The sequence below is a fragment of the Gadus morhua genome, chromosome 5, assembly GCF_902167405.1.
Source record: "Gadus morhua chromosome 5, gadMor3.0, whole genome shotgun sequence".
NCBI lineage: Eukaryota > Metazoa > Chordata > Actinopteri > Gadiformes > Gadidae > Gadus > Gadus morhua.
In genome coordinates this window covers 4351738-4379055 of record NC_044052.1, presented here as the reverse complement: position 1 = coordinate 4379055, position 27318 = coordinate 4351738, and the positions used below count along the sequence as shown (strand labels likewise).

The following is a 27318-nucleotide window of genomic DNA, read 5'->3' as shown; positions in this document are numbered from 1 at the left end:
TACAATATGTGTGCGTGTGTGTGTGTGTGTGTGTGTGTGTGTGTGTGTGTGTGTGTGTGTGTGTGTGTGTGTGTGTGTGTGTGTGTGTGTGTGTGTGTGTGTGTGTGTGTGTGTGTGTGTGCTTGCTGGATGGCTGGGTGGGTGGAGGGGTTGAGGACCAGATGGGGAGCACTCAGCCAGAGCGGTGGCTTTTCAGCCAGGCACTGGTGGGATTATAATTCTACACATCAAATTGTCTTATGTAACACATTGTACTGCAGTTGGACACACACATGCAAACACACACACACACACACACACACACACACACACACACACACACACACACACACACACACACACACACACACACACACACACACACACACACACACACACACACACACACAAGCAGCTGTTACACAATCCCTGTCTGACCTGGTAAGGAGACACACATTGGAACGCGTACACGCAAGCATACACTTAAAATGCACTCAGACACACACACACACACACACACACACACACACACACACACACACACACACACACACACACACATACACACACACACACTCTTGTAGAACACATGGTAGTATACGATGGTAAGCCCATGGCAGAAAGCCCACACACGTGTAATCTTAACATGTTAGGACAACAAGCTACAGCCGATTTGTAATCCATAGGCAAAGTAGATAATTGCCTTGGACCTCAATAGCAAACAATACAATATTTTCTCAGCGATTTTCCCATTTGCACTATTCATGTTGACGGTTACATCATGCCAACCACCATCCTCCAACCACTGCTCCATGCAGTATCTCCGAGTTAATTCAGGTTGCTCAACCATAGCATCTTGGACGGCTGAATGTTTAATCGCCATTGGGCTGGCGCAATCAAATCTTTAAACCCCAAACCTTTGGGCTTTGTGCCTTCATTAAACAGCGTTAAGGCAAAAAAAATGAGTTCCAAAAATGATAAGACAAAACGCAAGAGAGGCACTGAAAAATTGAAGTCTGAAAAAATTGACAGGCCCTTGAGGCAGATGGTGCCAAATATGCCACTTTGAATGATATGTTTGGACTTACTTCAGCCCCTGCCGAACTGAATTGTTAAATAAAAGATGGCTGTCCATGGTATACAAAGATAATGACGGGCTGGACTCGGCCGAAAGGCCAGGGACTGTCCCAGGCCAGGCCGGACTTAGGTTTGATGTAAGCTTGCACACTAATTCACTGAGATGGGTGAGCTCTTTGTTTTAAGGCTCCATCACTCAGTTTGTTGAGCTGAAGATGCGAGTGGCAGCCCGTCACAGCATCTCTTAACCGCAAGGGATTGATAAAATACCATTTTATCCCAACCATTTTCGGGAGGACCCATTGAGACAGGTTTCCATTCACCCTGGACTTCCCATTGGAGATTTCCTGCTCTTTTCAAACAGTTAACAGCTTGCACTGTTTGCTTTCCATTTAGCCAGGCTTGATCGCTCCAGGAAGAGGCCAACCATCTGAAGTTTATGTTGAACTGATTTGTGAAATAAGGGTTTCTGCACTCTGGAATCATGCCAGACAATCTCCAAAATAGCAAACATATGCTACAATGGATTAACCAATTTAGGCAAACGTGAAGAGGATCAATATGATCTGTTGTCTACAGCAGTTATACAGTCTGATCAAACTGAATCACGTTATGCAGGTGTGAAGGCCTAAACATTTATTTGATTGTGAGACTTTTCAACTTCACATCCACAGATTTCAGCTGTTTCAACGGAGCATGTGGATGCTCCCGTGGCCAAGCTGTGATAACGCTGTGTGCCAACATGTGATTGAAAGGCAAGATGGATTCTCTGGGCTAAAATTAGCCCGCGGCGGTCAGAACTCTAACTGGTCTTCCTTATAGGCTGGCGTGCGCTCACCTTGAAACAGATATTCTCACACAGCATTTTATCTCACTAATGGCTTACTGACGGCAACGGCATTTTGTACAAATGATACTCCAGTTATAGCTCTTAAACCTTACCTACAGCGCCTTTAAGGGACTCAAAGTCAGTCGGTGGTCGGTGGCCCCAGGGTCAGCTCCCCCTCTGAGCCCTGGGTCTGTAGGGATCCATCCCTGATGTGGAGGGCCTGGATGACAACCAGTGCATCCCTGCACCTGGATGACATAGGTGACGGTACGCTTGGACCCCCAGACCACGTTAATGCCGGCAAAGATGGGGAGCGTTGGGGGGATGCAGGCTGGGTAGGGGTGGTGGACTTGTCTGGCCCTCCCCTCCCTCTTCAAGGCAGACCTGCCCTCTGTTGTACTGAATGACGATGCTAATGGCCGCTGTCAAACACTGAACGGTGGAGGTTACTCTTCTTTTTCTAAATGTAATTGGCATTCCAAAAGTCTAAACTAATACACCACCATCAACACACACACACACACACACAAACACACACACACACAATGGGTGTGACAGAGCAACAGAGACGGATCGAGAGAGAGCAGAAAAGAAAAGGTTTGAGTGAAAAATAAGTGGTCCACTTAGGGTTGTCATGATGACAACTTGGAGGTTGGGAGCTCAGAAAGCACTTAAAGCTGCAGACAGTGCACTTGGTGGGCCGAAAAGTTTTGTGTTCAAGAAAATGTGCAGACTGGAACGACTGTATTTGTATATGTCAAACTGGACCGAATTACAAAGAGGCAGACCAATTGATTTGGACAGGATCTGTTTATAATCGTTGTTAACGTAGCGATTCCTCACTTCCCGAATATTGTTAAATCGTACAGGACTGATTGGAAAGAAAGCAAAAGGTTTCAGAAGCAATGAGTTGCCCTAGTAGAAAATACAATAGCCCAAGGTCGATAGGGATGCCAATGTGACAACAAAAGCTGTAAATTAATGAAACAAGATGAAAGTTTGTGTTATAACAATCCAAAGTAATTAAATTCTTTGCTCAATATCACTTGACAAAGGCACACAAAATGTGCATGGGACCCAAATAGGGGAGAGTAAATTAAAAAAAAATTTTTTTGTAAGCACCTACTTCCTTTCTTTGGTAAACTCGGGATTGTTGTGATTCAAGTGTTCTCGTCTTTTCCGTAGTTGTGTATGTACGACCACGTTGTGATGTACCCGATCGACGACAGCACAGCCCGACCATCCCTTCCCTTTCTCCTTCAGTTACATTGACACAGAATCTATGCCACCACATCTACATGATGTGTATAAGCCTAATGCATAGCTAGTCGTCTGCCAAAACAGTAATCACCATTCATGTATTGTATGGTGCACAAGGACAAACATGAAACGATGCCATTGGCCACTGTGTTCACCAGTTTGAATGGAAGCCTTGACTGAAAAGACGTTTTTATGAAAAATAAATAAATAAATACAAACACAAAAATAAGAGTAAACCGTCCTTTCCTGGTATGAAAGAGTAGATTTGTTTGTATTATAATAGAGGCATTAAACATTTTTTTTGGGATAAACGTTGATGGTGTTACCCATGAGCAATGTGAAAAACGTTTTACTACAGCGGTTCTATTTACAGTTCTGCAGAACCGTATTAAAAATCTAGCAATACCTCTGAGGGGAGAGGGGGGGTCCCTTGTGAGTATTGGGCATCTAGTTCTGGCCTTACCTCGCTCCATTGACCAAACCATGTCTAAATCAACAGCCAATTGGAACACACTGAAGACTCCACTGTCTTGAATTGTCCAATCAGAGTTAAAATACAGATACGTGTTATTGTTGTCGTTGTTGTTGTTGTCGTCTGCGGGTCTCAATGAGGGTTTCCGGCGACACCATTGGCTGTTGCTTGCTTGCTCCTCCTCCTCTGACTTAAGAGCTTGCGATTCTTCTGAACCTCCACACGGACATCAAACACCTCTTGAATGGCTTTTCTAAAACAATGGAAGTTGTAGTCGATGAGTCCTGAAAGAATGAAGAAGTAATAGCTGTCAGATCTTTATGAATGATACAAATGGTCTATTGCCATAGCTCTGTCCCTATGGTTATAAATGCAATATGTATCTGTACCTGTTCTATTACTCTTTATCTCTGCGCTTTCTGTTGGGATTCAATAAAGCATCCATTTATAATTCACTACAATTCAATGTGTTAATGCAATTTGTAGAAAAGCTGGCAAAAGTACTTTAATAACAATATGGGCAAATTATTCCAATAGTTATAGATTTAAAGAAGGATAGCTACAGTAGTATGATTATGCAATTATAATCCCGTCTCTTTACGCGCCTCATTTCATCCTAAAAAAGTAATTAAAATGCCAACCTATAGATGTCCTCATTCTCAATATCAAAGGACCCTCTGTGTGTCTCTGGTTGGACCATCTGACCATATGTGGTAGATAATACAATTCAAATCGTTGGGAGACTCTTTATTCTCCATCTGTGCGAGCAGCAAGAGGAAATGAAACAGACAGGGAACTAAAGCTGAAGAATGTTGTGACATGTTTGATGTCCTAAATAACACGTATGCCAAGTGGAATAGAAATGATTATGCTTTTCTACAACATTAACGCCACAAAAGTTGACAGACAAGAATGCTATTCTTGGGGGAAAGTTTTATGTAAATAAAAACAAAACGATGTATAATGCTCATGAAGCCACCTGCTGGTTTTGTGTAAAAGCATCTGTGATGGTGTGCGTGTGTAACTGAAACTAGACACTGGCACATTAGTTACTATTTTACGGACTGACATATCACACAACTGACTTGGGAGTTAGAACTTCCTTATAACAAAAACAATAAGCCTCACAACATTGTAACTGGTCTCCTGGCTTTCAGTGGTGTTGTCTGAAGTTGGACTATTTTTAATTAAATGAAGTTTCAACTGAAGCAAGTTTCAGAAGAACACCACATTTTAAAATGTGTCTGTGACACCTTGACAGGTTATGTTGCGTATCTTTAACATTAGCCTGTGCTTCCTCGATACTGCTGCTACTGTTGCATCAGATTTCAGATTTGAGTCCCTTCTGTGGTACTTCTGGCCTTTATGGCTGACAGGTGAAAAGGTTAAATTTGAGTGAAGTACAAGAAACGAAAAGGGAACATGAATCAGGGACCTTCACCTTCCAAATTCAAAAGAATATTCAATTTGGAGGAGTTGTTTTATGCAAATGTCTCTACAGTTACAGCCACTGACTCGGCAGCAATTAGGTTGGCAAAGCTATTAAATAGCACTGAACTGCCAGTGATCATCTCATCTGGATTATGTGTGTGTATTATCAGACAATATATGAAAATATTTCGCAGTATTATAAGCGGTAATTTAGGTTTTAGTATTATTAACCCTAAATTGCAGCGTTTCTGTATTTATGCATTCACCTTGATCTACATCTATTAGTATATGTTAACATGTATGGCTATAGAAACTCTTTGTAGCAAAAAATATAAGATCATTTTAACAGAAAGGTCCCCAATTAGCTACAACTGTCAAACACACATTTGATTAGAACAAGAATAATTTGAATTTGACCAGACGCCTCAGACTCATTGCGGATGATTCACCTTAAATGTTGTTCTTAAATAGTTCCGCAACAGATTATAGAGTCTATTGTACATTGTACATCATTGTTCACAAAATTCACAGCAAAAAGAAAGAACAAATAAAATAACGCCCTCCCCGGATGTGTCCTGGATACTACTGGCTGCGTAGGCAAGGAGCTGGCACACCGCAGGTAGAGGGAGGCTGTGGTGGAGGACGATGCCACAGATGTTTTCAAGGGGTTGAGAGCAGGCTGAGGGCCTTTGATCACAACTATGTTCTCGCTGGGTTTTGTGAAGAGGGAAAAACTGTCACATAAAAAAAAAAAACTTGGTTATGAAATACGAATATTTCTTTCCCCCCCGAGACGCTGACGCAGACGCACACACGCACACGCACACACACACACACACACACACACACACACACACACACACACACACACACACACACACACAGGGAATCCATTTTGCCATACTTCTCAAAGACTTTATACCTAATTATAACCATAGAGGATATTGTCATGTTGTACTACAATGCATTATATGTACAGCTATGCTGGCTCGCAAAATGTATTCAGAATATTCTAAGGCAGCTGCGTGCTTTAGCTAAAAGCATTAAATAAGCTCTTATCGAAAATCAATAAAAGTTGCACGGAAATCATGAAATTATTAACGACAGATCTGTCAAGCTCTACTTTCTAGTATTGGAAAATACTACATCATATGTGTCTCGTGAAAATATTGCGGTCTGCAACATCAAAGGTTTGACTTTTGACTTTCTTTCCTAAGAATACGATCAGTTGAAATAGACACTTAAATCAGGAATGATTTATTGAATTCCCAATTTGTCACTTGAGAAAAGATCATCGATTGTATTAAACCATCAGAATCGAGGGGCCAAGATTGTGAGTGGTGCTGTTTATAATAGGAACATGGTCACACACATACAGAAATGACAAATCATCTAGGAAAGAGTTTAATTAACCAGGAGTCTTTTAGATAGGATGGGAAACAAGACACAAGAGACTGCTGGACATGTAGTGTTCTTTAATAAAAAAAGATAATTTTTGATATCTTAATGTGCATTAATTATCATATCAAGCTAAAGCCTTGAACGGCGCTGAATGCGTTGCAAAAATATCCTGAATACTTATTTAATCAAAATAAATCCTATTGGCAAGGGCAAAAACACAACAAACTGTTATACGTCAGCCTTGTTTACCCTAGCTCACCACATCAATCACGGCCCGTTCCTTTTCCACCTCTTCCATTCAACTCCTCAAAGAACATTCGTCGGGATGTAATAAGTATTATCATCAGCCTCGTGGCCACTAAGGCTGTGCTTTCACCCGGGTTCATCTGTCCATCTTATTCAGTTACAACACGACAGTAAAACTGGAAGTGATCACCCGTCAGCCGTTTGACAAAGGGCTCATACACACCAAATCAAGCGTTGCGGCGATTAGGCCTACTGCAAACTGCCGAGGCCACGTGGGAGTGTCGCTCCATGGTCCGTTTGGGAGACGTCGTGCACCTCAACAACTCCTTCGTGGCTGGGTTGTGGAAAGGACCACCCGGCGGTGATCAGTCGCTCTTCCATCATCAGCGGTCACTTGGTAAACAGCAGAACGCCACGAGGCTGTCGTTACACGGTGAACAAGGCTCTTCTTCGGTGTGATCGCCGACTCATGGGATCGGCCACCACATTGGGTTGCTTTTCTCCAAATGTTCAATTGTTTTGAGTTTATGCCGCAGGCCGGCTGCGTCGTTTTTCGCCACCCCGTGCGGCCCCAGCTGCCGCAGATGAAACTCAAACGAGCGGTTGAAGTGGCGTTTTCGACGCAATGCCTGATTCGGTGTGAACCGGCCCTCAGCCCGTCAGGAGTGGCTTTGAACCATTACCAACTAACTCTACATGGAGGTAGTTCGGACAGAAAGGATGAAGCAGAACGAGCAGGCCACCACAACACCGCACGGAGGAGACAAGAAGATTTAGTTGTTTACCACAATAAATACCCTTTATATGCATACTACACACACACACACACACACACACACACACACACACACACACACACACACACACACACACACACACAAAATATAAAACGTAATATTCACGTGCCTACATACACACACACACATTTTACTGAGATAACTTTGGAAAACAGGATTTTATTTATTCAAATCCCGTGAGATGTCTGATCCCAACCAGGCAGTCTGAATTCTCATCTGTTCAAGTGCTTATCTGCATCCACTGTTATGTGCTACCAGCACTGAGAGTGAACCGTTTAAAATCAGTTCCCAGCAGTTCCCAACGTGCTCTAAAAGGAGAAAAGAGAGCATGACACCAGGCCCCTGTTCACACCGTGTGGATTAAGGCTAAAGTAGACTTCATATTGCTTTGAGTGTGCCTTGTGTCACTTCCAGCTCTTTGTGTCGCGGAGTACAAGAATGAGAGCAGTTTGAGGTGCCCTCGCCGCTTCAGATAACCTATATTGATAACTTCAATATCTAGTTCAGGGATTCACCCTCTCCGCCACACTGTGATGATGTGGAGGCCTAGATTAGTAGAGCTGGATGCAAAAACTACCAATATCGCAACAACGATTGCGTATGGGTATTATAGCGAGATACTACCACAGATATCTCTCTCACTCTAATATAACGCTAAGGAATTAAATCACTTTTTCGCTATTCTTAACCACAACCCCTGACCCTTTCTGTCGCATCCCGTTATAACATATTATGTACATGCTGTTACATGTAGTTATAGTGTTCATTACATCTTGCTTATGTATTTAAAAGCATTGTAAAAGGACACAGATGAATAGTTTAACCAAACATAATACAGGATTAGCTCAATATTCCATCGTCAAACATGTTACAAAGCGCTAGACTGCTCTGTACCTTCAATTCAATATCTATTGCTTTATTTGTGGATACCTGCTGATTGATTCTCGCCAGCCGAAACAGTTTGTCCCCTCCCCTTGAATGAAAACGTCTTCTAAATTACTTAATGTAAATGTCTTTGTGAGACATTTAATTGCCGCACAAAGCCCAGGCAGGAGAAGCGAGTAAGTCAAATATATAAAAGTTATATCAAATGAATTCCCACATTTCTCAACAGATCCTTCAAATGTGGGCCATTCTCCACCAATACACTTGAAGGTTCTTACATAAGCAATGCATAAAAACTTAGTGAAAAATTTAACGTTTGGAGGACATAGACGGACGTGGGTGATGAAAGAACACAGCTCTACATTCAAGTAAGAAAAAGAAAATAAGTAGGAGGAGGAACTCGTGCTAAAACATGAATAAACATGTTCTTGACTTACAGGGCCGTCACTAACTCTGAGGATACAATAGACTCCTTGAGGAACAGAGAATCTCTCCAAGATGAATCGAGGCCGTCGGTTGATTGAGTTTGAAAGAAACACACAGACCGATGCACCGTGTTCCCTGAGGCCTGCTTTCAGGTTTTCCTCTTTCTGACAGATTCACACTCTGTTGCTTCCACACAAAAGGTGCAATGTGTCTGGAAACGTTTGAAGGGTCAGTGTCTGCGGAGGTCAAAGCAGCTCCTCCGAGTGCTCAGGGCAGCAAACGCCTCACTCAGTGTTGACGCCGGCCCCCGTAGGAAATGAATGGCGGATCATATCGCGGAGTGAACACGCAACGGCCACTTGACAGTAGACACTGTTGATGCGTCGACCATCACTGCCATGAGACTTTCAGAAGGAGACAGCGGAGGAGGACTCAACACAACTTTGGGCAGAGGGAGGAAGGGGGGAGGGGGGAATGAGGGTGGATTTATTTTGACCCACTTTTCTTCTCTTACAGGTTCCTGTCGGCAGCTCTGTAAGCTACTCAGTATGCCAGAAAAGCAGAGTGGGATCCACGGCGTTTTGCCATGGTGTTGGAGCACCGGGCCAACTCCTCAAAGAGGAAAGACTTGTTGTTGAATAATATCTAAATATATAAACTGATTTACTTACCAATTACTAGCATCACACCTCAGGGGTAGCCCTTACCAGAGACGGTTGCTCTGTTTGGTTATTATTTTGACCAGCCTCCTGTACCTGACACCCGCCGATACAACACGCAGGTCTGAGTAAACACAGGAGTGGATTCACATTTTAAAAAGACATGGTAAGCATAACATGATGCTGTGGAGACTGTTAATTAACATCCACCACATGATGAGGAGACATTAAAATAACTCTGCATTGCAGCTCTGCAGAGCTACTTCCTTTGGCAGCAGCAGGGTTGACAAAGTACACAAACCCCTGTGTGCACACAATACCTTCCTGACACTGCAGTTATATAGCCACACACACACAGACACAGACACACACATTCTCTCTTAGGGGCTTGTTCATCTTCATGTTATGTATTTTGCGAGGTACTGGTTGACAGCGAAATTTCATAGAAATGTTATTAAGGACCAAATATTAAAGCAAGGGTAGGCAAATTAATTTAGAGGCACTTTTTCCTTTTCCTTCATATTTCTTATTTCCTATTTGACAAACACACTACCTGCGCACATTCTGCCTGTGCAGGCATTGGGCATGAATTCACCCATTACGCATGAACCGAGTTTTCCACAAGGCTAAGCAGACCTATTGCTAAAGTTAGCAAGCTAGTCACGCGTTTTGGGGGAGCAGCTTTGGAGTATGCCCGACGGGAGGAGTGGGAACTTTTCGGTCGGATACCTCAAAATTCCGTCTTACTCTAGCTGGTTTCTCTGGTTTCTGCATACTCTAGTTCTAATGAGATTTGTCTATTGAACTGCTGCCCTCAATGTTCAAAATATGGATTTTTTTTCCAAAACGAATGCAGATGTTCCGTAAGAGACAAATTGACACCCTTGATTTGACTGTTCCAATGGATGCTATCTTGTATTATCTATGATAATGACTTAAAAGCTATCAAATGTATGCATTATGTATGCTTCAACGTTCAACAAAAAGCGTAATCCTTTCAATACACAATAATAATAGGGATACAAGACAGATCAAGGTTGCCTTTAAAAATGTAGGACTAGTTCATGCCCTCAATAACATCAAAGTCATGAAATTACAGGTACCAAATTGGCTCTCAACAAACGTGTAATTTAAACCATCAGGTATGTATTTATAAGTTATAGTCCCAAAATCAATAATCAAACTGTTTTCGTAACCGGTCGATTTGCTGCATTAAAAACACAGATTGATTGCATCTTTTGAATGATTTTGTAAAAATAACCCTCTTGAACCCTAACTAATCCTGTTTTGCCTACAATTAAAGACTTGAACCATGGCCTCCTATATTCCTCATAACAAATAGCTACAGATAATAACGTGGCAGCCTTGAAGAATTTCCACTTTATGAATGTCTGTTAAGGCACTTTCTATCGCCCAATGAGGTAATATAGTGGCTTTTGAGCTTAATGAAAATGGAATGAAGCACTTGAAATTGCAGTAGTATTAGCAGTAGTACCGCTTGTTGCCATAGGTGTCGCTAAAGTTATATAAACTGCACTTTCTTTGATTCATCTAGTTGTCATGTTTGTCGTTGAGCTGAAATGTGGGCGACATGTAAACATGCTCTTGTCTAAGAGTTCTAGGGATTACTTTAATTGCTGCAATCCAGGGTTAAGTGTTGTAAATCAGTACTTGTCTGTCTCAATTAAATAAGAGGCTTTTAGAGCACATTGTACTTCCCTAATATGACCCATTTCCCACAAAAATAGGTCATAAGCACTTAACATTGAGTAGGAATTGTATTCTTTCTGGGTTTGATTGGATCATTATATCATTGTATTTTATTTATTTTTTTAAACATAATTAGTTGACCATTAATTCTGCATACTCCCGCAGGTTGTTGTCCAAACAACTCTGCATCTGCGTAGGCAGTTGTGTTTAATACTTTTGAAGTATAAAATTACGTATCCACCACATTGTGTGTACATTTGCTATAATTATTGGCTATCACATTCACTAAGGCTGTAAAAAGAACCCCACTAGGCCAAACACAGAGAGGACATCCACTGCAGAGAAAAGAATCCCAGGATGGAGACGAATACAGAGAGGCCGGCCAGATAAACGCAAGACTTCAAGGATGGAGAAAATACAAAGAAGGGACATCCAAAGAAATACTGGCGGGATTGAGACGAAAACAGAGGGGCCATCCAGACAAACATAAGACTACCAGTCTGGAGACGGACACAGAGAGGGGCAGACACTGCAGAGGGGGACACAGGGCACTACACACTGTGTGTTTTCTGACCTTTCCTCTCAAAGCTCTCCTCTCGCAGGAAGCAGACCATGGCGAGGAACTTGGTGACCTCCTTCAGGTACACCACAGTGGTGTTATTCAGACGGATGATGGCCATGGAGTCTTTGTCGTAAGGCGAGCCGACAGCTGGATCCTCCTCGGCCAGGCTAGAGGGAGAGAGTAGTTTAAATGTTAAATGGACTGCATTTTTCAGGCACTTTCTCACCTGAGCCTGTTCAAAGCGCTTTTACACAGAGTTCCTCCCTTTCTTCCATTCGCCCACTTACGGCGATGTTAGCACCGCCAGCATGTCTGGAGCCGTTTGGGGTTAGGTGTCTTGCTCAGGGACACCTCAACACTTAAAGCTGGGAGAATCTGCTGGGGATCAAACCAGCAACCTTATGGTTGCATAACCACACTTGTTCTACCTCCAGTGACTGGTGTCGTAAAGGAGCAGAAGCTCAGGAAGAGGAGGAGGAGGAGGGGGGGGAGGAGGAAGGAGACAAGGTTGTGGCGTGGAAGGAGGAGTTGGCGTTCAATAAATATTAGTACAAGGGAAACAGGAAGGATAACAATAGGTAGGACAGGCCGTCCTTGTGCACAGAAAAACTTGTGGTTTCACGTCCACCAGACCCGGCAGCTAGGAAAAGGAGATGATTCATCCTTTGTTTTAAAATATCCTTTGGGAGAATTTAGTATTTAATCATTACTAAATGGATGTGGTAGGCTACACCACGGGATGCATCTGCAGACCACTGCCACATAAATAAAGGTAAGAGGCGATATTTATTGCTTAAGATTTGCTGGTGATGTGGCAAGGTCTTTTGAGTTTTTTGCACTCAAGTGGTCGGCTGTTTTAACTTGCAATGATAGACGGTGGAGTCAGTCTCTTGTTGACACAAAGGGACTTTTGGTCATTCTTGCTTTGCTTGAATTCTGGAATAATTGTGGGGGGGAGTGCATGAGTTTGGTCAGAATGCCCGATGTAGGCTAGTTTTGATGGAATGCGTGTTGTGAATTGAGAACAGCCAACTCATGATGTGATACAGCTTTCAGCTGTGCAACAAATATTTTTTTCTTTTTCAATCTTGACGACTTTTGTAGTAATGTATGTAGCCACACTTTTGGCCCTTCTGAACTTAAACACAGTTAATTTCCTTTCCTCTTGTTTATGTTGTTAGCTTAGCTATATCATGTCATGTTGTCAACATTGGATACATGTAGCAGAACATTGTGGGTCATATGTCCGATGCTTTTTGGAAACGTTTTCTTCATAAAACATGCCAGACAGATTTTGTATGGATTTTATTCCTTAGTAATTAGCTACATGGGCCGTCTTTCAGAACCTTTTATTACAGGCACTAAAGAGAGAAAAAAGAGTGCATCCTCATTGTACCAAAAAGTTACAAAATAATACAAGCCAGGCTGCCTCTTCTTACCGTGATTCAAAAGAGTTACGATTTAAATATTCGATTCAGCTGCTCCGTGCAAGTAACCCATTTTTATATTGTACTTTTTTCAGCTGGTAAAATAATGGTCTTCTGGCTTTTATGTGTTTTGCGTGCAATAGAGTTGCGCGAATGAAGCGGTCAGACAAACCTGCGTCAGCCGAAGAAATAAAGATTCAAACTGTTCATCGAAAGATCGATTGATAGTCTTATCTGAAAGTGAGAAAGACACACCGATTACAAGGAGGGAGCATGCTTCATAATGTTTTGCAAGAGCCTGAGTTTGCATCCATCCATCTTGTAGGGCTAATGTAGGCTACTGTTATCTAAGACAGTTTTCAACTTGACTTGCTTTGGAAGAAAGAAACAAACAATTCAAAAGGATCCATAGGACTATTCATACACTTCATCATTTTAACTTCATAATTATATCCTAACTTAATAATTTATTTATTATCAATGAATTATGAGTGATTGCTGAGTGAACTTTAGTCGTTTCCAGCGTTTACAAGAAGTCACATGTTTTGCCAGAAGGTTGGGGCGCTGCGGAAGAGATTGTAACTGTTTGTTTAACAGCACACAGTACTCGGACCTCTCACTGTGGGCTCCAACTTTGTCAGACTACTTCGAAAAGGTAATTATTTGATATAGTAGTAGTAGTAGATATATTTATTTCGGTCCATCAAAGCACAGCACATACGGTCAACAAAGAAAAAAAAAAATTAATAATAATGGCCGAAAAGGTCTAGGCTGAAGCCGAGGCTTATTATGCCGACCCTTTTTACAATAATAGGATTTTTTCATTATTAACACCTTCATTTACCATTATCAATTATATATTTATTTATATATATTTATATTTATTTATAAAAGAAAAATACATATACTGTATATATATATATATGATTTTTTTTTTTTCTGACGTTTACAAATATATAGCTCTCTACAAATACATAATATAACAAGATATAATATAACAAGATAATATACTATTAATATAATACACTAAAAATATAATATATATATTCATACTTTAACGTCTCAAAATATATCATTTTCTACAAATACAAAACATAGCATAACATAACGTAACAGAATATAATATAATAAGATACAATATAACATAATACAATGTAACATAAGATGACGCAATACTATAAATATAATATACTAGGGCTTTAACGATACGCGTATCAAACCGAAAATCGCGATACTCAAAGCCACGATCCTGTCTCGCGGTGTGAGAAGGCAGAAGCGCGATACGCCCTTTCTAACTCTGCTGTCAAATTGTCCGATTGAAATTTGCTAATAATTTGTCTAAATAATAGTCTGCTGACAGCGCCCCCTCCTATCGATGCCGTAAGTATGCGACTGCAATCCTCCGTGGCTACGGAGGATCGCATTTCTCCACAGCCGTCGAAGTGCTCATATGCGATATGAACGACATTTATCCAGAGGGGCCTGTGTGATCCTGTCTCTAGTGTTTTGTGTGATTTGACTGGCAGTTTGTCTGCTTATAGGTCGGAATGAAGCGGCCACCGATTATTGACAGGATGGGTACTTTATTCTACTGGACACGTTCGCTTCTTCACTAGACACACGCGCTACCGCTCGCTCTCCTCGCTCGTCCACTCACTCGCTGACGTCACTCACACACGCATACGCACATTGCCATTCTGGCGCACACATATGCTACTCGTAACGCCTCGTTATTGCGACGTTCATGACATTCAGGTTTTTCTCCATCTATTGAAAGTTAGGCTATTGAACATGTTGCATTCTATACGGCCTGATTAAGTCATTATTTAAGCTACATAGCCTAATAAGAAGTGCTAATAAGGATATTTGACTAAACCAACCAAACAGTTGAAAAAAGCATCCTCCCACACGTTATTTCTTTATTCATTTAGCTATACTTTAATAGTATTCTTTCTGTTCAAATCTGTTCAGTGTTCCAAATTATTTGTTATTAAATGTTACATTAAGTTAATTGGTATATAAGTGTTGTTTAAATAAAATGCTTTTTAAATTTCAAAAAATCGTGGGATGTATCGAACCGTGGGTCAAAAATCGTGATACAAACCGAATCGTGAGTTTGTGTATCGTTACAGCCCTATGATATACCGTAAATATGAATATAATATAAACATAATATACCATGAATACAACATAAGATAACACAACACATAATACAATATAATATTCGAAAAAAGAAAAGAAAAAAAGTCATAATGACGCTTTATATCTTTCTATGACCTTGGTTTTGAAATTCCTTTTGAATTTTTTAATAGAGTTGCACGTTTTTAGTTCACAGTCCAATTTGTTCCAAATGTTGATACCTTTAACGGAAATGCACCTGCTCTTAGTGTCCGTTCTTGCCCCTGCACTTCTAAACATATGTGCGCCTCTTAATTGATAGTGACCATCTCTAGCCCCAAACAGCTCCTGGATGCAGTGCGGAAGTGTCCTGTGGTGTGCCTTGTACATTACAACTGCCGTTCTAAGGACAGCTAGATCTTCAAATTTCAATGCGTGGAGTTTAATGAAAAGAGGATTTGTTGTTGCACAATAGTTAGCATGATTTATAATTCTTATGGCTTTTTTTTGCAGTAAAAAAATTTGGTTGATGTTTGTTTTATATGCATTACCCCATACCTCAACACAGTAAGTGATGTAAGGAAGAATGAGGGAGCAATACAATATATATAGTGAGTTCTGATTTAAAATATTTTTAATTTTATACAATATTGCAATGGTTTTTGATATTTTAGATTTTATATTATTTATCTGTGGCTTCCAGTTAAAGGTTGTATAGGTGATTTGCTTTTTTGGCCATTTTTGCAAAATTACTTGAAATCCTTATCATAACCCGCTTACAGCCACTGAGTTAGAAGTACTGACATGAAAATTAAACAAGTCAATCATCTGTGGAACGGGCAGGGCTCGAAAAACTCCAGCCAATCATTTCCATTGCCACCGAGTTGCATTGGACAGTAAGTACGTCAATCAAACGGTCGTACTGCACTCCCCCTCCCCCGCGCCCCGCGCGCGACCCCTTCGTGCAGTACTCGTGACCCAGAGCTCGTGACCCAGAGCAAGCTCCTGTTTGTTGTTAACCTGCGGTAGCTACTGGAACTAGTTAATCCACATTTGGACCTAGCAGTAGAAGACAATTTCCATGGCAGACAAGACGCCACCATCCCCACCACCACCACCACCACCAGCAAAGAGAAGGAAAACTCTTTTTCAGAGAGTAATTGATAATAAAAACGCTGAAAGAGAAAAACTGAAATCAAGAATAATCCTAGGCGCTGCTTTCGAACGTTGGCGGCAACTGAAGGACGAGAAGGGTCTAAAAACCGATGCTTGTGTGGCGGTTGACCTAGTTTCAAAGTTTATACCGTTTATACTCGGTAATACCGGTGTGGAGACGAGTGTATTACTCGGTGTGAAAATGTCCACACCGCGGCAACCCTAGTGAAAACCAGGACTTCCAATACAATTATATGAAACAAACATACATTTTCTAAAAATAGTAATGATTTATGTGACCGTTTAATGTTTATAACATCTGGTCCAACCATTGCAGCGAGAACGTATTCTCAGCAGGGGGTGCTGGGAAAAAAAAAAACTCAGCCTGCACTAGACTCGCAACTCGTTACATTGATAAAAAAAGATGTATAGCAGCGCAGCTCAATTACACCAGTGCATGCGCGGACCGTTGAAAATCGATCGTTCACATCCAGCTGCTCACAGAACAAGTTTAGCGCACCACCGCTACCCTCACACTTTTTCATATAACCTTCAGCACTAGGTCATATGAGCATTAAATAAATGCTGCGTCTCAAAATGCCTTGGACAGCAGCGAGGATGACTCGCTTTGCCACGGGCCGAAACAGTTCGGAGCGACCACAGCCAGAGCGAACACAGCGGGGCAGAGGAGTGTCAGGAATAGTCTTTGGTGTACACATCAGTACGGCCTATTTGCACTACTGTTTAGTGGCAATGCAGTGTTTTATTCGATGCCTTTTTATTTTCGTATATTATTTCAATGAATACAATTTATTTATTCATAAAAAACGGATCTGGTCTTCAAATCTTTTTTCCAAATATAGGTCGTCTTACAATGGGGTTTGTGTTTATATTCGGACCAATACGGTACAGCGGGCGCTCACATGACGTTAAGCATTTCCTGGTGCATAATGTGACGCTTCAGAACCTAAAATCCCGTTTCTCCCCGTTGACACGACAACACATAACCGGCGTTTTCAGAAATCTCCACTTTGGCCGGAGTTTTTAGAAATGATCGTTTTCTGTGATAAGACAGGGCCTCGGACAGGGGGTGTTGCAGCACCCCCAGCACTCCTACTTCCCGCGGTACTGGGTGCAACTTACAGCTGAATGTAGTGCCATGTTGTTAAACGAAAACCTACGCTAGCCTGGCTCGCTCTCGCGAATCTCTGTTCGCGCTCGTGCATGATTGCGCGTCCAGGTACTTGGAATGGGTGGAGTCAGAGTCAGCGTTGAAGGAGAGGGGGTAGGACCATTTGAGTTGTGTATTTTCAAAATCTGCTGGCGTTTCGCAAATCACCTACCCAACCTTTAAGTTTATTATCGATTATGGTTCCCAAAAATGTATTTTCATTTACACGCTCAATTTCAACATCATTAATCTTAAGTTTAGCCTGTTCGTTAACTTTCTTATTGCCAAAGATAATAAATTTAGTTTTTTTTAGGTTCAAAGACAGCTTATTAATGTCAAACCACTTCTTTAGAATTGTTAATTCGTTTTCCACTTTATCCAGGAGTTGCTCAATGTTATTTCCAGAGCAGTACAAACTGGTGTCATCCGCAAACAAAACACACTTTAGTAATTTCGAGACGTCACATAGATCATTAATGTACATAATAAAAAGTTTAGGACCCAGCACAGAGCCCTGTGGGACCCCATGCGTTACTTTTTGCTAGTCAGAGTCTACATTATACATATGCACATATTGGTCTCTATCATCAAGGTAACTTTTAAGCCAGTTGTGAGCAATGCCTCTTACACCATACCTTTCCATTTTTTCCAAGAGTATACCATGGTCAATTGTGTCAAAAGCCTTCTTTAGGTCGATAAAAACCCCAACTGTATATTCCCTGTTGTCTATTGCAGTAGATATCCCTTCAACCAGCTCCATCACTGCCATTGAGGTGGACATATTGCATCTGAAACCATACTGGTGGTCGCTCAATAGATGGTGCTTCTCTATAAAATTATCTAATCTTTCAACAAACAATTTTTCAAGTATTTTCGAGAATTGGGAGAGCAGAGAGATTGGTCTATAGTTTGTGAATTGATGGCTGTCTCCACTTTTGAAGATTGGAATTACTTTAGCAGTTTTCATTGTATTTGGGAAAATTCCTGTGAGGAAAGATTGATTGCAGATATAAGTGAATGGTGTTACTATGCAATCAACTATGTTTTTTACTAGCATCATATCTAAATTGGCAAAGTCAGTGGACTTTTTGTTTTTGAATTTATTTACAATATCAAGAATTTCATTTTCATTTACATTGCCGATAAAGATGGAATTTGGATTCCGTATGATATTGTTTACATCCAATCCTTCCTTATCTCTCGGCTCTAAAATCTCTGTAGCTAGGTTAGATCCAACTTTTACAAAGAAATTATTGAATTCATTTGCAATTTCCTTTGATTTATCCATGATTATATTCTCTTTAGTAAAGTACATTGGATAGTCCTTTTTGCCAGTGCCTTTTTTGATTATGCTATTTAAAATTTTCCATGTCCCTTGGATGTTACTCCTTTGCTGTTCCAGTAGCCTATGGTAATATTCCTTCTTATTGAATCTAATAATTCTTATTAATTTATTTTTGTATGTCTTATATCTATTTTCTGCATCTTTTGTTCTTTGTTTTAAGAATAGCCTGTAAAGTAAATTTTTCTTTTTACAGGCGTCTTCTATACCTTTAGTAATCCATGGCTTATCATGTCTATATTTTTTCCTGGTAGCAGTCTTTCTTATTGGACAGTGTTTATCATATAGCTTAAGTATAGTCGACAGAAAGGCCTCATAGGCTTGATTAGGGTCTTCAGTTGCATAGACCTGATTCCAAGTCTGTGTGCTTAGGTCCATCCTAAGGGCAGTGATGGCTTCTGGTGATCTACATTGAGTCAACTGATGGGTGTGGTTCTTTTTTATATTTTCCACCTCAAGAAGATTTTTAAAGATAGCAAAAACAGGAAGATGATCGCTTATGTCATTTATAAGGAGCCCAGCTGTTACTTGACTAGCTATTGTATTTATGAAAATATTATCTATCAATATAGCTGTGTCCTTTGTTATTCTACTTGGTTTTGTAATAAGAGGAAATAAACTATTACTATACATTGTATTGATAAAATCAATTGTGTTATTGTTTCCATGGGGATTAAGCAGATCGATATTAAAATCTCCACATATAATATGAACCTTGTTGTGGTTTAAGTTAGCAAACATTTCTTCTGATTTACAAGTGAAAGTGTCTAGACAGGATCCAGGTGTTCTATACACACAGCTAATAATTATATTTTTGGATTTCTCTACTGTAATTTCTATAGTTAAGGATTCAAGAATATCATCTATGTTTATTGTCATGCTTTTAAGCATGGTACATCTTAGAGCTGTGTCAACATATAGTGCAACTCCTCCTCCTTTTTTGTTTGTCCTGTTAGATGTAAACAGCTCGTACCCCTCCATTTCCACATTATGACCTTTCTCATTATCAAGCCAAGTCTCAGATACAGCAATTACATTAAATTTATTAAATTGGCACAGGTAATCCTTTGATTTTGGTAAAATTTTTGTAGAGACTTCTACTGTTGAAGTGTATAATAGAGAAAGTAGTACCCCTTCTTACACTTTTAAATTGTTCGTCAGAGTAGTATTCACAATTGTTGTTTATGTTATTATAAAAGTGGTTTTCAGGATCAATTTCATTACAAACCTCATACATTTTGTGCTCCGTGTGGTCAAAGTTTGCAAAATTTAAATGTTCATACTTGCTATAGAGATTATATTCGCAGACTTCCCCAACATTATCATCGTCTAAAAACTTAACATCATCAATATTTCTGAATGGGTACAAGTAGTCATCCACAGAATCTGTCATTAGCTTTTAGAGCAGTAGCTTTTAGAGCAGTACACACACGCAGGATTTTGTTTAGGAACTACCTAACTTTTCTAGTTGATCAATGCTCCAGATGCACAGAACTTTAGCCTGTTCAGGTATGCCATTCAATTTAACAAACACTTTACAGTTAGAGGTCCAAGTGGCCTGAATTTTTCCCTGCTTCTTCATGACCCTTGCTTGTCTTGCAATATCTGCATTCTTTTTTGTGAGATGCTCATTTATATAGACATTTGTGCCCTTCAATCGGCGGCCCTGCCTGAGCAGGTCAATTTTGTGCTTTCGGTTTGCAAAGCGAGCAATGACAACATGTTTGTCTTTTTGGTTTTTTGTTGGGATGATGTGGCAAGCTTCAATGTTGCGTCTGTCGATAGCTATCTGTTTGTCATGGAGGAAGGCTGTTACCTGAGCCTCAGCTGAATCATCATGGCCAGCACTATCCACCACACTCGCATCCCCATTCAGGCCCCGAGCATAAGACCGTGGCTTGATCACTAGTCCAGTTATAATTACGTCATTCATGCGCGTATACTGCTCTAAGTCAGATACACGCGTTTCCAAGTAGTTTATCTTGTTCTGCTGGTCCTCATTTACCATCTTAAGGTCCTTGATTTCACTCATCAGATTAATTATAGTACGCTGCTGTTTGTTTATGGTTGCCAATTCGTCCCCCATTAAGTTCAAGGAAGCTTTTAATTCCTCTATGTCCTTCTTAAACTCTTTAGTGCCCATATTGCCGCAATAAACACACTTGCAACACTGACCTAGTGAAGCCTGTTTGTTGCTGCCTGCTGGAGCTGGCTGGTGGTGGATGGGCCTTGTCCTAGCCTGCTGGAGCTGGCTGGTGGTGGTGGATGGGCCTTGTCCTAGCCTGCTAGAGCTGGCTGGTGGTGGATGGGCCTTGTCCTAGCCTGCTGGAGCTGGCTGGTGGTGGTGGATGGGCCTTGTCCTAGCCTGCTGGAGCTGGCTGGTGGTGGATGGGCCTTGTCCTAGCCTGCTGGAGCTGGCTGGTGGTGGTGGATGGGCCTTGTCCTAGCCTACTGGAGCTGGCTGGTGGTGGATGGGCCTTGTCCTAGCCTGCTGGAGCTGGCTGGTGGTGGTGGATGGGCCTTGTCCTAGCCTGCTGGAGCTGGCTGGTAGTGGTGGATGGGCCTTGTCCTAGCCTGCTGGAGCTGGCTGGTAGTGGTGGATGGGCCTTAGACTGGCCTGCCGGAGCTGGCTGGTAGTGGTGGATGGGCCTTGTCCTAGCCAACTGGAGCTGGCTGGTGGTGGATGGGCCTTGTCCTAGCCTGCTGGAGCTGGCTGGTGGTGGATAGGCCTTGTCCTAGCCTGCTGGAGCTGGCTGGTGGTGGTGGAAGGGCCTTGTCCTAGCCTGGGTGGTGGAAGGGCCTTAGCCAGGCCTGCTGGAGCAGGCTGGTGGTGGAAGGCCTTAGCCTTACCTGGCCTGTTGGATCTAGCTGATGGTAGAGGGGCCTTAGCTTAGCCTGGCCTGCTGTGCTGCTGCTCTGCTGTGCTGTTGGAGCAGGCTGATGGTGGAAAGGCCTTGGCCAAGCCTGGCCTGCTTTGCTCTGCTGAGCTGTGCTGCTGCTCTGCTGTGCTGCTGCTCTCAATTGAACACACCTGCTGATATTGCCATTTAAATTGAAGCGTTATATTCGTAGCCGAAGTGTAGTGAAACATACATATAAAATGTTGACGTAGAATACATTCAGTTTAATTTAACTGAATGCACTTGAATTGTTATCTGCGTCACAGTCTATAATTTCAACCCATCATCACGCATCAAACAACGATAACGACTGCAGACTTGAGGCGACGTTATGCAGTATTGCGAGTTGGGCACCGTTGCAATAATAAGGCGTTATCCAGAACAGAAGCTTGGTCTGAGGGCGTGTTGATGACCAGGGTGCTGTGGTTTTGGGGAAGAAATCCCCGGGGACCAGTAGTGTACTGTTTTTTCTTTTCTTAGTGAGGGAACACAATATTAAAGATGTCATCAAACAAAAAATGATAGTTATGTCATCATAACTCTAGAAAGCCCAACCTTTCTCCAGTAAGCACTGTAGGAATCCAATCATGCCTCCCACCTCACAGAGAGAGGGGACAACATTGTTGTTGTTGCGCTTACTGTGCGTTCACACCAAACGCGAGAGAAAGCGCCCCACTTCACCAAGTACTAACGGCTGCGGCCTGCGGGAAGGCGGAGTTGGACATCCAACCCCGCCCAAATCCGGATTGGAAGGTCCAGCCCCGCCGGCATCCAGTAGTACCATTTACGGTGCGTTCACACCAAACGCGACAAGACTCCATACAAAGTCAACGCATAGACGCGTATCAGGCATGTTACTTGAAAAACCTGCGGCAAGATTTGACATGTGGCGCGGCATGAACGCCTTGGTATGGGCGAGGCGTTCACGAGGATTGCTTGAGTTGCTTGAGTTGAAATATTTGAACGTACACAGGGCTCCAGACTAACTTTTTTCACTAGGAGTGAAAACAGTGGCCCCTAATTGAAAATTTTAGGGGCACACACCGTAAATCAACATGCCAATGTGATTTTCTCATTCTTCTCACTGTATTGCTAATAAATATTTTGATAATAGATGCAGAAATTACAATGTGCGGTTTCAAATTCAGTGTGTTGTGATTCTCATCTATACCGACTGTTTCCACGTGAGCGCGCATGTGTTCAACGAGCATGGAAGCGACAGTTTCATGGGCGTGCGCCCGCTTGTCTCGCCATTGAGAATGCAGCAGGCCTGACAAACGACTCCTGTGTGAAAAGCCCTTTATGGCACATGAAGTCCTGACCGAAAGATAATGTACTGTGTCGGACACGGGTGCGGAAGCCTGAACACCGCGGGTAGGACGCGGGTTTTGCGATTGCGAGCGAGACTTCTCCTGTGCTAGATATGTTATTTAGGAGCGGAGGAGTCAACTTAAACCGTCAATAGTGGATGATGTGCTTTTTTTATACAGCACATCATCATCGTTCGATATTTGATCTCTATGACCCTCACCCTCCATAAATTAGCCACTAACACTAATGTAAAATTTGGTCGCAAACTCTCACATTTTGGTCGCAAAATGCAACCATTTGGCCGCAGTGTGGAGCTCTGGTACAGTAACTGTGCGTCCACACCAAACGCCACATGTGTCGCTTGGCCGCGGTGTCGCCTGAGTTTCGTCGTGCGACAAGTCATAATCTGTCGCGGTATTGATTTGTGCAAGTTTTATCACGCAACTTTAGTCGCGCGTGTATGAGTTGTTGACTTGTACCAGATACTTCGGAGAACCCGACGCAGTCTATTCATAATATCATCCGGAGGCATACACAGATTTTGGCCATTATTATACATTTTATTATATAGATATTTACATATTAGATTATATAGTATCATATACTATTATATATAGAGCTCTGCGAGACGCAAACAGCAACAATTGCTTTCTCCTCCATGCTGCGTTTCACTCCGGAGTGCACTGGAGGGAACGGTTGGCCAGTTGAACGCTGATCAGCTGTTACGTAGCGTTAATAGCGTTAATCCTTCTTAATAGAGTTTGCTTTGTTACCGTTACTGTGCGTTCACACCAAACGCAAAGCAAGTCAACTCAACAAGCCAGTATGCGGGGCAAGTCAACTATGATTGTGGTCCCTTGGTTCAAAGTCAAGTACAACAGAAAGCTGTAATCAAATAACAGACCTATTTTAATTAAAAAAAAAAGAAGAATTAACATGCTTTGACATTTAGCAATCACCGAAATGATGGAATTTCAGTCCTCCTTCTTCTCAACCGCCGTAACCGGAACAGTTATCCTAAAATAGTATTGTAGGCAGGGCTGCACCTTTCACCTTTCCCGCAGGCCGCAGCTGTTAACTTCTCCACTTCTCCGCAAAGAGGGAGGAAGAGGAAAGCGCAGGATCGACCTCTCAGCTTTAGGACCGGTGTTTCATGCCCATCGATCTGTACACTGGGATCTGACGGGGGCCAGAAAAAGTCCTAAACATCTCCAAACACAGACTTTCGGCGAAGTAAGCACCTGAACCGATATATTTCATCATAAAGAACCTTAAAATAAGGCTTAAAGTGCAAGAAAACGGACTATCGCTTTATCCTATAGCCCCATAACCCCACTCTCCCATTCTTGCCTTCTCTACAGACAATTATCGCACAGCATCGCATACTTTTACCTCGCACCTCTCACTATTATGCTACGTGTGTTATAGTATAAAGAAGAGCTAGAGGAAGAAACAACCACCATGGACGACACCGCAGCCCAACTCCTCCATAAGATCCGGTCATGGCTGGAGGAGAAGGAGAATTGTAAGAAGAATCTGTGGCAGCTGGTGAAAGAACTTGAAAACCTCAGAAAGAATTGTAATGTCGGGGAATGCGTAGGGAACACCATATCTCTCTTAGGCTCTGCATGTTTTCTAGGGGGAGCAGCGACCATGTTCTCCACCGCGGGGGCTGCACTCCCGTTTCTGGGTGTACTGGGGATGGCGTCCATAGGTGCAGGTGCCACAATCGGCGTGTCCTCCAAGCTGATCGAACTTTTTGTGTCCGGCAGCACTATGAAAGATGCAAAGAAGGCTGCAGAGAAGACCGACATAATTGAAGAAGAAATAATGACACTGATAGGAAAGCTAAGGAGGGAACGAGTGAACGCTGAACAAGCTGAAAGCGAATACATTGCAATGCGTATTTCTAAAGCCATGTGGGGGAAGGTTCACACAGGGCAGCCCCCTGAAGTTTTTATTAAAGATGGCTGTATGCTATTTTTATTAATTGTAACATTCATAGATTTGAGCATGATGCGAAAGGTTCAAGGATCAATAACCAAATGCCTGATCGGAACGATGGTACTGAATCTTGCAAAGGTCGGAGGAAAAGCTGCAGCTAAACGTATGGCGGTAAGGGATTTTGAATATTTCTGTATGCATATGTTGCATATGTCTACATTTAACACTTTGCTAAAAGTTGAAAAGTCACAGACCACATACGTTTTTTGAATAAATGTCTAAATTGGCTGATTCTAAAACTGACTAATAGAATATAATTTGACAACATTTATGCATTTCTTTTATACATTTTTCATTGACAGTTTGCAGGAGTCATTGATATGGTATTCGCACTTACGGAGTCGATTAAGAGCTGGAACGAGCTTGTCAAGAAACAGCATCTGACTGAAGCCAGCCAATCACTGAGGAACGCAGCTGAACACATTGATCAGTTCTGCAAGAACCTGAGGAACAATCTTAAAATGATTCAGTAAGAATACTTAGTGATGCATCATATTAATTGAATGATTTTGATTGCAATTCTTATGCAATAGATTGGTCAGTTGGTATTTATTGTTCCATTTATAAGTTATGAGTTCCAATTACAATTGTAATTGTATAAGTGAACAACTTTTTATTGTTTTGTTTTTATGCGTGTAAGTTGTACAGACCAATTGAGCACAAAATCCACATTTAGGTTGAACCTTAAGTGGTGTAGTGAGGTATTATGAATGTTACATACTGGGTTTCGGTGATAACTATCCTGCCATGTGATCAAATCAGCGGCGCAGTGACACATTTTCCATCATTCAGCAGTGGTTGTCCTGACAGAGGCTATGGAGGAGATATCGCAACTTTGGTTTATTAAATGACCCTGTTGTACACATTCACGTCTTTCTATTGTTCATTCTCAGGGAGGAAATGGCCATTGAACTGATGAAGCAGCAGACAAACCAGGCGACAAACAACCATCAAGGTAACCAGAGTAATCAGAACCAGCCAGTGACGTGCGGTGAGGTTTTTGGCCGGTGAGGCCCGGACTTTTTCAGAGTCAGATTTAGAGATAATCATATACGAACCCAATAGAGTAGATTAAATTCACCATTCAGTTGGCAGCTTGCAAAATTGACTACTGGTTGTGTTCCATATCGACATTCTTTACAAACACACACACACACGCACACGCACACACACACACACACACACACACACACACACACACACACACACACACACACACACAGTGACTGTAGTTCCTCTAATGGCTTATTTTAACTGGTTGGACTAAAACATAGAAATAAAAGGGATCGATTTCATTCTCAGAATGCAAAGCGCACACGCACACACACACACACACACACACACACACACACACACACACACACACACACACACACACACACACACACACACATACACACACAGTTAGGGTAAATATTTGTCCAAGGAAGAACGTTCATTATATAGCGGCTCAGAGAAAATGCCCATTTTGCTCCATTTGTTCTTAATTTGCCATCGCAATTCCACAATTGCTAATTAATAACACACTCAATCAATACAAATAGAAGGATATACTGCAGTATTTGCATCAGTGTATGCACCTTTACTTGTCAATGAAGTCCATTCTGAAGTCCTTCAGTGCGGAGGTACTGGCTGCCTCACCTCTTGCTTTTACAGTGCGGTTTTATGTCAGATAAGCAAGACTAAATATGTTATAAACATACACAAAATACATTTACTATTTTATGTAAGGTGAGGATATACAATAAAAGTGTCATTGGATTGGAAAGACATTGCATTGGTGACAAACCGTGAGAAAGCAAAAGGCGCATGCGCTCAACCCAGTTTGTGAGGGATTGCACAATCTGAGGTGAGGCAGCCAGTACCTCTGCCGCACCTCACGGTTTGCCGCTCTAATTGAACAGGAAACACTCAAATTCAGCGATTTTGGTAATAATGAAATTGAAATGATTGAAATCGTACATAACTTGTACTTATAGTACAGATAAGTATACAAAAAATATTATATATGATATAAAATAAATATATATCTTTCTTTTTCACGACAGGTGAAAGAAAACGTCCCGCACATCCCTGTCAGAAGGATCATGTAAAACGCAGAAAGTGCTTCGGCGTCGAGAGTGAAAGCGCCACCACTGCCAGCAGCTTGGGGAGCG

General features: G+C 41.8%; 1 protein-coding gene across 1 annotated transcript in view; it reads right to left on the bottom strand.

The window, feature by feature from the left end:
* Window positions 1–2680: 2680 nt before the first annotated feature.
* rragd (ras-related GTP binding D) overlaps window positions 2681–27318 on the bottom strand; it is a 44454-nt gene continuing 19816 nt past the window's right edge. Inside the window, exons 6-7 of the mRNA XM_030356789.1 lie at window positions 11747–11901; window positions 2681–3901 (exon numbers count right to left, since the gene is read on the bottom strand). Of these exons, the coding sequence (XP_030212649.1) occupies window positions 3750–3901; window positions 11747–11901 (307 nt within the window). The 3' untranslated portion in view covers window positions 2681–3749. The remainder of the gene's footprint in view (window positions 3902–11746; window positions 11902–27318) is intronic.